Raw genomic sequence first — 10,226 nt, forward strand, 5'->3', positions numbered from 1 at the left:
ACCGACTTTATGTCTATTAAACAGAAACATTTTACATTTCAGCTTACACACTCAACGTCATTTCTTGTACATTTAAAGTCAGAATAAAGCTTTGGAAGTGATTAGTGTGAGAAACATAGCTTTTGTTGTATCACATGCCTTGATAAATCTGAATTTAAATTGTCCCGTTTACTTTTGTCTTTCATCTGTCTGTGCTAAGGTTTAACATTAACTAAAGGGAAGGAAGATGAACTTAAGGGTTGCAGAATAACCCTGCCAAAAATCAGGGGGAGGCCTGGGAACTGGGATGTTTGAAATAGAAAAGTCAATATTTGAATGAGCTTCTTTGCTGATAGTTTAAAAGTTTAAAGATTCAAATGGTCTCTGTATTGTGGGCAGGGGGAGTAAGTGGGGGCCTTTAAATTTTAATTTGTTTTAGGAAGAAAATGAATTATTTATTAGAATGATAATTTACTAAGAAAACTGCTTTTTATTTATCCAGTCTACCATAGTATTGGTGAATATTATGAATATTCAAGGTAAAAAATAGAATAGGTTCCACAATTTAATTTAACGATAAAGTTTAAAGTGTATATTTCTACTCTAATCTCATTCCTACCACAATCTGTGATTTTATTTTGTGTTCTGCAAGATGAACAATTTTACTGATAAATTCACAAGGCAGACAGCATTAGAGAAAATCTTCCTTTGCTACTTTAAAATAAATATGCATTCATAATGTTTATGGTAATCATTTCCTTACTCAAGACTGAGAACATCCATTATAAGACCTCAACGAGGCATTTTTCAGGACCATGGACAGCACACAAGTTGTTTGCTGAGTGATACCAGGGCAAATGTGAAATGGGCAACCAAGGATGGTCACCCACAACATTATTTATTTGCCAAACTGGAATTGATAAAGCTATATCTTGGTGGAAACACCCATCAGATATGGCATTATTTATTATTTTATACCACCCATAGAATTTAAATGTTGTCAAGTTTCCTGTGTGATCTTTTATTACACACACAACACAAACACATCTTTTTTTACCCTATTACGTTGTTGATTATTTTTTGTGTTCACTATTTGTCCAAAAAAATCACATTTTTCTGTGAGTCAACTGGTACTGTACTGTAGAGTGTAGCTCTAGAAATGCTAAGGTTGTGGGTTTGAGTCCCATCAATAATATAAAAAACATAAAATGTATAGACTACATTTTCTTTAGTATCTGCCAAATTCGTCAAATATTGGCTTTGTGGGATACACATGAAGATCACTGTAAACGCTTCTTGTTATAAAAACTGTACAGATAGGGTATATGACAAATGCAAATAGGTCAAATGTATGGTGAAGTTACAGTTTAATGAGAACCAGAACAGACCCCTTTTAAAACTCCAAGAGAATAGCATGTTTATACTTACTATAAGGCAAACGGAATTTCAATGTGATGTGTTGTACAACATGTTTATTTGTCATATAATGTACATTTAAAAAATACTTGCACAACCTTAAATCATTTCATGCAGCGAGCAATAGAATATACACTGGACACTATAAAAAGAGAGATTAGGGGTGTTAACTGTTAAATCGCAATCCGAATAAAGTTTGTGTTAACATAATACTGTATATGCCTGTGTACTGTGCATTTTAATTTTTCTATTTATAAAAACATACACATGCAGTACATGCATATATTAAAGAAAAATGTATAAATTAATTTTTATGCAATTATATATAATGAAAATATATATAATTATATATAATTAAAATATTGGTAAATATAAATACATTTATATTAATATTTCCTAAATATTTGTACATGTATGTGTATTTGTTTATAAATACAAAATGAATACAGTATGCACAGTATAAGACATATATTGACACAAACTTTAATTCTGGATGAGATCAATCGCAGTTAATCTTTCGACAGCCCTAATAGATATTCAGTTTGTCTTAGGTGTTTTTTGTTTATTTAATTTGCTATGTCTTTAAGACATTACGACTTTAAGAATCCACACCTGCCAGAGAAACTACAGTGATTGATGTTTTACTGTACCCACACTATATCTCATTTTAATGTTTGCCTTAGAGCAATGAATGAACCAGCTGGTGTTAAATCAATTCTGAGCTGGTATGATTTATCAGGTCGACTACCGAACGCGTCTGTCTGCGTGTGTTAGAGCACGCTTATACAAGGGTTTCTACCTGCCGATCTGGGAGTGTGCACACATATTATTTTGTGAAAGTTCATAACCTGCCCCATCCCTGTCTGCTCTCTGCACATTTTCTCATGCACAGAGCATGATGGCAGCCTGCCTCGTGCTGCTGAGATCTCCACCTGCTTGAGTAGCCAGAATGTCACAATGAACGTCCCACTCCCATGCGAATTTGGCCTTTTGCATAATAAGGTTACACAATATAATGACGAGGGTACACTCACTCATCCCAGTGTATTAATGAAGATTAATACAAAGAGCGTCTTTGTAAAGTATTGGCAGGTAGTTACAATGGTTGAGAACAATGGATTCACATTCGACTAAAGGCTTGAACCATTCAATCAAATACAAAAGCATTGTGTTTTTCGAATGGCTTTGATGACATACTGTCAATAAGCAGCTTGAGGGTCAATAGTTTAAAGCTCAAAAGCCCAGCAGTCATAAAACAATAGGGAGGGTGAAAATATGCTCATGTTGCAAAAAGATCCACATTCAATTTATGAGAGGATATAGTTTTTTTGTATAGTTCAGTTGCATTGTTCTATTCTGACCACAACGATTGCTGGTAGACATCATTAACAATGCACAACATTTTGATCTACTCTGAGATAGATTTATGGATGATTTGCAATGTTCTATTAGGTTTAGGATGTCATTATTTTTCTATACATACATGTTGATATTCTTTGGTCAGTGCTTGAGAAGTAATCCATCTTAAATTGATACAAAGTCACACCGACAACTGCCTCATCGTGGCCCACCAATAGATGTCATGACGAATGACAACAGGTGAATGACTAATGTTCTTTCTATAGCTTTAGTGTCACTACATTAGTCTACATTTCACGGCTGAGGGTTTTTCAACAGTTTATTTGTTACTGATTGAGTTTAGACGTTGCCTACACATTAGGCAGCAGATATCTTGCTCAGTGGGGTATCAATAGTTGCAGCCTTCACTTCACAGAATAGACCGAACAACAGGCACACTGTGTCAGTGTGAATCTTCAAGGGTTGGGTTGTCCTCAATTAACTCTTCACCAGCCAGACATCTTCAGGCTGAAGCTTATGAATGACCAGTATGAGTAGTCTCACATGCATCTATACCCTCATCCATTTAACCATCAAAAGTGAGTAGCCTATACACAAAAGAACCACAAAACAGTGGCACAACTTGTTTCGCTAATGTAAACAAAAAGTTCCCACGATACAACAAGCACAAGGGAAGCAGAACAAATAAAAGTTGACGTAGGCGGCTGATAGATTGACTGTGAAAGAAGCACGGTGCCTTTGAAGTTGAGCCTTCAGGTATCAAACCATTCTTCCCTAATATTGCCAATAGCTCCACAAACCTCAAGCTTTAGAGAAAACAATCGCTCAAATCACTTATATAAACATCCCCAAAGCACGACGACATGCAAATTATTATCTGATATTTTTGGAAAGGTATGAAAATGACAGCAACTTCAGGTTTGGACCCGTAGAGTTTCGTAGGTTTGGGGTGGAGCTGGCATGGGAGAAATGCTAATGAAGGTACGGTGCTGCTGCTAATGTATGACACCTGAAAATTCGACTGTCAACATGTGAAAAGTGAATTTAATTTCTGCAGGTGGAATTCAGATGGTTGCAGAAATGATTGATAAAGCTTTCTGAAAGGGAGTTTGATTTGCCATCTTTATAAACAGACCTGAGTAAAAGAGAGAAGTCACCTATACCTAATCCTTGAGGGCACAACTGATGAGACTGCTCACCTTTTCATGATGCAGAGCTGATAATAAGCCTGTATGTTTCTGAGCTGACCTATGCCATTTCATCAAGGTTAGTCAGCAAATCATCAGGAACATGTGTTCTTCAGTCTTCACCTTTCCCTTAGGGCAGCCGGGTCAGTGCTTGTGTAAAAATGAGATAAAAAAAAACCCACAACCTGAATGGTGCACCTGCTTGCATGTCTCGGTTCATGCATGTATGCACCAATGCATTCCAGAAGATATGAATTTGTCCAGCTATTAGAACATTGCAAAAAAGTGAGACGAGACAACTTTGGAAGCTTCCATGGTCTTTACTTAAAAAAGTAGACATAACATTTTTGGTACATAGCATCTACATACAATAGTAGAACAACTAAAATAAAATAATATACAAAACATTGCCATTTGTGCATGTAATCTCTCATTGGGACTGATCTTCGGATGGGTTTTATATCAAAATAAATAATGCCTTGATTCAGTGCCATTACTTAGAGAAAATGTTTGGTGGCTCAATTTGCAAGACTGGTCATACAAGGGTCAATGAGACTATTCATACATATTCAAGTATTTCTTTTCAAGCAAAAGCACTGGAATACTACATTTGTATGTTGAAAATATGCAAGACGTTATTGCTGATTTTTTTCCCTTTAAAAGATTGTTTTGTTATTTTGTATAAATGTAAAATGCTGTCTAAATAACAGTGAAGACACATTGCAAAGAGAAAATGTCAGAGACTCAAAGTGGAAATAGGAATGTTATGGTACAAGTATGTGACACCTTAAAAGATGCAAGACTGCTCTTGCCCAAAGTCCAAGATAACTTGGTTGCAGATGTCCTTAGCTTTAATATTTTTTGATGTTTCCTGGCTTCCCTTGCAACGCTATCTCATTTGATAGCAAAGGCCTTCACATTAATTCTCCGGATTATTGATTTTGAAGAGCCAATCCCGGACAAAGTTTTTCCATGGTTGTGATCCTTGCCGAACATGCAGTCTTTCTTATTTAACAGTCTTTTGAATACGGTCTCGTTTTTTCCTAAAACGGAAAAAACTCTTTAGCGAACTCCTTTTGAGTCCATTTGCGAAGGTAGCACCATAATGTCATCATATTTAGCAGTTCATAAAAATAGTGCTGTTAACATCAGTCCTTGGCTTTAAACGGCCAGCCATCGTTTAGTTCGTTTCTTCTGTTTTTATGCCACAGGGTGACACTTTAAAGGTGCAGATAAAGGACTCTAATATTAAAAACAAGACATTCGAGAAAGGGTGCAAGCAAAACAGAAACATAGTTGCTTTCGCAGGCTGCTGACATGTGCATTCTAGCAAGTTCCTCAGTATCTGTTCTGGTTATCCCCATGATGTTCACAAACACTGCAGTCATCTCTCCTTTCGCACGGACTACCTCAATACATTCACTTTCAGTGTTTACTTCTGCCGTTTTGGAATGTGGTAACACAGAGTGTTCATAGTCTGGTTTTGACAAAGACGGTGAGTGGCATGATTCTTGAAAAAAGTGCCTCTACTGACCAACACCTGGGTACGATCCCTTGCTTGTCGTCACTTAAGAAGCCATGGCTTTTGGCAAGTGTTTACCTGCATGTATGGAAGGATGCCTGTTTGGAAGGGAAATGAGGGGTCTGTGTAAATCTACTTGCTCCTTTTCTTGAACTAACACCACCTCTCTCCTGAACTTTTTGGCAAGCAGGATGGAAGGGACCCCTCTTCTTAATCTCTGGGCAGCTTTTCTTTGCCAAACTTCATATTTGGTATACTTTACACCAAGAGGCTTTCTTGAGATATCCTGTAAACAGAAGAAATTGCTGTATTTGAGTACAATTTCATTCAAATCATTTTTGTAATCCATTAATTTGTTGTCATGTTCTCAAAGGACCTACTGAACAAGCATTAACATTTTTCACACATTTATTTTATTACGTCATCAACATACATCTTAAATGATTTAATGCAACTCTGAACAAAGACAAACAGCAGACCCACACCAAATAAATATTTGATGAATAGCTTAAGACAACCCTTCCAGAATAACAGCATAATGCTTTCAGGCTGAGCTGCGCTGTACTGTTCTCAAGTGGGCCTGACTATTGTATTGTTGGGTTGTTTGTTTTTGTTGTTTTGAAATTCAAGCCATGGCCAGCTGGCCTACTGTCTTGCCAACGCTTAACATATTTCCATGCCAAGAGCACATGGCACAAAATTTTGCCAGAATGCGGCACAACACTTGTACTTGTTTTGGTGCTTTGGGTAATGACATCATTCCACTTGCCGTCCAATAAAGTTTGGTGGCGTTATCATGAGCTTTTGTTTATGAGCCTGCCTCACTCAGTGTTGTTGGTAAATCGTCTTTAACGCACTCTGCGCATTTCTGATTATCTGGGCTATTTTCCCCACTGCTCAGCAATTCCGAGAAAGGTGACATGGTTCATATTGATTTCGGCGCGATAAAAACAGGCTACTGTCTGACTAGTTGTCTAGCCCGAGTACGTGTTTGTGGGTTCAGCAAAATCATTGTGTTGGGCTTCAGACTGGGGGAGGGGGAGATAAGCAGCTTCACGCACCTTGTGAAGAGCCTGTGACACTGGGAAGAGTTGCAGTGAGGTGGAGGAAACATCTCGCTCTGACTTCACAGGATTCGCACAGTATTTCTGCAGCAGACGCAGATCGCAGCTCCGAAAGCAGCATTCCTCCACGATTCCACTCTGTGGACGCCGGCTGTTTGATCTGTTTGGCCTGTCTGGGTGGGGGAAGAGAAGGTAAGTGATCAACTGCGGGTTTCCCCTGGAAAGGGACCAATGCTACCAGTTCACACCCTATTGTTTATATTTCACCGAATCCCACATGTGGTTGTCGGCATGTTCCTAGGACTTCTGAAATTTGAGACAGCACGAACAGATCCTTTCTTTTCTGTTTTTCTTCTCCTCTCCACCAACCAATTTTTAAAGGGACCTCACTTTAACACCAGGACTTTAAACGGTCATGAAAAAGTGCACAGCAGAAAACCAAATATTGTTTTATTTTCCTAGGGATGTGTAAATAGCTATCAAAATGGATCCTGTGACCTTGCCATTTGCCTACTAAACAAAGATAAAAGATAAAGAACAGCAGGAGAGGTACAAAAGGGGGAAGTCCACAGTCATCTGATAGGAATAGAAGAGAGAGAGAGAGAGAGGGAGAGCGAGCGAGGTAGGCAAAGAGCAACAGTTAAATAAATTATTGAAACGTATGTGCCACCTCAAATAGAAGAAAATGTCTGCTGTCACAAATTGAATTAGTCCCTCAAAAACATGCATTTAACAACAACTGAGCAAGACTTTGTAACAGTTATTAATAATGATGCAAAAATACCACCAGCAAAGTTAAAAACAAAGACATTTACTAGACCACATTATTAAACAACTATAGTCATAAATAACTTTCCATTTCCTGACAGCAACCATTATCACACAGCACTGAAAGAGTTACACTTACCAAAATAAAAACCGTCGTCTCCACACACGAACTGCAGAGTGTCCACCAGTTCTCCACCGCACAGAGTCTCTGCCATTGCTCCGTGATATGTGTACATTAAAAACGACAGAATGAAGAGTAATCTCGGGGAGGACATCTGTGAGATCAAAACAACGTGTGAGTCCATTCGTATTGTAGTACAAGTGTATTACTACATAACATCCAGACGTTCAACAAAGGCCGACTGACGGTGACTGTTGTTTTTCCAATCACTTAGAAAGGTTGTTCAAAGGGCACAGACAACGAGATACAACAAAGTTTAATGTAAGTGAGGAGACCCTCTATTGTACGTATCAATGATACAATCAAGCAAGAGCAACACTCAGTAGCTCACGAGTCAGAACAACACTAAAGTTTTTCAAAAGTTTTACACTGTGACATTTCTATGATGCAGACATACATTTCTCTATACAGTCGTGTATGTGTAATCGAAAGTATGCAGTTACGTAAACATGCTCAAAGATATCACAGTTTAGCTCAAAGTATGTCATTGTCACTTTTGCTTACCGTTTTTTTGCACGATTTACTCAATAGATGGTGAAAATCCATGTTGTCCGGTTGTAGAAAGAGTCTTGTGAAGTGTTTAACTAAAGAGGTGCTTTGTTTAATTTCCAGTCTATTGCATATCTCAGAGTGATGCTTGCGGCTGTCTCAAAGTTCAGAGAACAGGCAGGGAATATGTAGTGAGAGGCAATTTATACCAACACCCGCCCCTCGCACCCAAACCAAACCCCCCCTCCGTGAGAGTCATTGTGCGCATGTGTGAACTGTGGCGGCTTTCTCTTTATCAGAATCTGTGTGATTTATATCAATACATAAATTATACGTTGCATTCCGAATATATGCAATGATCTATGGTCAAATGAACTAGGACCATCCACTAAATTCATTCAAATGGATCGCTAAATTAAATCACTATCAAATCAAATTGTGATTAAATTAAAGAATTGTCAAACTTAACATTTAGCGCACTTTTAAGTTGGGAAACTTTTGATAATTTGCCGCATGATTTATCCTCGTTTCATTCTTGCACCTTAGGGTAACTCCAACAAGAAGCTAACCCTCTGTGAAAAGAACTTGTGTTGGATGTAGTTACAAAAACATTCATTGTGAAAGTGTAGCGCTCACTACTGGTTTTTCTTCGAATGCACATCCAGCTTGTTAGGAGTAGCCTACCTGTTCGCCAAATGACGATGCGCAAATAGTCCCTGGTTTAAAATACCTTTTGGCAACAGGTCAGCCCGAGGAATTTTAATTGAGGAACATTCTTCTTGCTTCTCACCATAACAAAGGGGGTTGCAAACGCATTCCTGCGAATGCAGACAGATGTAGCGTGCTTGAATTTCACTCTCACGCCACGACTGTGTTGTTTACCCATTGTGTGTGCGCGCAATCTCACGCGAGAGTTTATAGGAGATATGCTTTTTAAAAACAATTTTAACGCGACTCATTACTCAGCACAATGTAAAACAGTGTACAAATTATACTTTGCGGTGTTGTGTTTGGTATCCTATAGACCAAAATGTGTAGCCCTATGTGTAAAAAACTAAAGTTACGCGTTTGCTGCCAGTTTACACAGAAGGACAAAGTTGCGCCACTTGTCGGTATGAATCTGGTGTTCAAACGGTAGAAAAATGCTTTAATACAAATCAAGCAAATGGCAGGTGTGTAACCTACAGGGTGACCGGGGAAACATGTTGATATTTGGCCTACAATCAGTTTTAAAAAAATAGTTAAAGTCATGAAGTATCGGCTTGATATAGTTCAGATATTGAAGCTATTAAAAATGCAGCTGGTAGCCTACTTTTAGACCCAATATGAGGTTAAAAAAGTCCTCAAGTTAATGTAGAATGGAAGTGGCTGAGCACCGAACATGCCCTAACATGCCTCAAACTGGACATTATAAAACTTTAGCAAGAAAAAAAAAACACTTCCATAGTCAATCTGAAATAGGAGCCATCATGCAAAATTGAAAGGGCATTGTTAAGGTAGATAGCTCGATAATGTAAAGGTAACTGGTATGGATTCAATATTAATATCAATCAGTGAAAGATGACATCACACAAGCAATGTATTATTTCATACCTGTGAATTACATCCTCACCTGTCATAAGATGATATGTTTGCCAATGGCCCACCATAACCCATTGTTCTGCATGTGATAATGTACCAGATATCACGACAGCCTGCAATACACATTCTTAATGTAGACTAGTTTATAAACACTTTGTGGGATTGCCTTCTGACATGGCACGTGGCACACTCTAGTGGAAGAAAGTGATACAGCCGGTGTAAAAAGACTACACTTGATTTCTTTTTACGAATTAATGTGGATACTTTCAGGCATTTACAAGAAAAAGAGGAAACATTTGCATAGAAATCTCCACATCTGATTGAGAGAAGACTTAAAAAATATACTTTTAGAAGATGAATAGGCTCAATCTAAAATCTGCTTTCCTGTGTCTCAGTGGTTAGAGCATGGCACTGCCAAGGTCATGGGTTCGATTCAAGGGGATTGCACATAGTCAGAAACAAATGTATAATACAATGCAATGTATAAATGTAAAAATGTGAGTCTTTGTGAAGAAACATTATTCTGTCATATGTTGCTTTGCCATGAGATGTTTTAGTTATTGTTGATGAAAGCGTTGTTCCCGGAAACACTTATGAGATGAGGGCAGTGGGAAGAGTCTGTTCCCACGGCATTTATCCACACTTCTGGCCAGAGAGCAGTCAGGTTATATTTATAATGC

General features: G+C 38.0%; 1 protein-coding gene across 1 annotated transcript; it reads right to left on the reverse strand.

The window, feature by feature from the left end:
• Positions 1 to 4,247: 4,247 nt before the first annotated feature.
• igf2a (insulin-like growth factor 2a) lies at positions 4,248 to 8,180 on the reverse strand. The gene is made up of 4 exons (XM_056755611.1): positions 7,981 to 8,180; positions 7,435 to 7,570; positions 6,525 to 6,700; positions 4,248 to 5,749 (listed from the first exon to the last, which is right to left on the reverse strand). The coding sequence occupies exons 1-4, from the start codon at positions 8,020 to 8,022 to the stop codon at positions 5,510 to 5,512; spliced, it is 594 nt and encodes a 197-aa protein (XP_056611589.1). The 5' UTR covers positions 8,023 to 8,180; the 3' UTR covers positions 4,248 to 5,509.
• Positions 8,181 to 10,226: the final 2,046 nt, after the last annotated feature.

The sequence above is a fragment of the Triplophysa dalaica genome, chromosome 1 (genome assembly GCF_015846415.1).
Source record: "Triplophysa dalaica isolate WHDGS20190420 chromosome 1, ASM1584641v1, whole genome shotgun sequence".
Taxonomy (NCBI): domain Eukaryota; kingdom Metazoa; phylum Chordata; class Actinopteri; order Cypriniformes; family Nemacheilidae; genus Triplophysa; species Triplophysa dalaica.

Bases quoted from the DNA above. Each gene is read 5' to 3' on its own strand.
- igf2a (XM_056755611.1), bottom strand. From the start codon at position 8,022: ATGGATTTTCACCATCTATTGAGTAAATCGTGCAAAAAAACG. The intron at 7,571-7,980 runs GTAAGCAAAAGT...TTGATCTCACAG, and splicing joins GTAAATCGTGCAAAAAAACG to ATGTCCTCCCCGAGATTACT. The intron at 6,701-7,434 runs GTAAGTGTAACT...TCCCCCACCCAG, and splicing joins AGACGACGGTTTTTATTTTG to ACAGGCCAAACAGATCAAAC.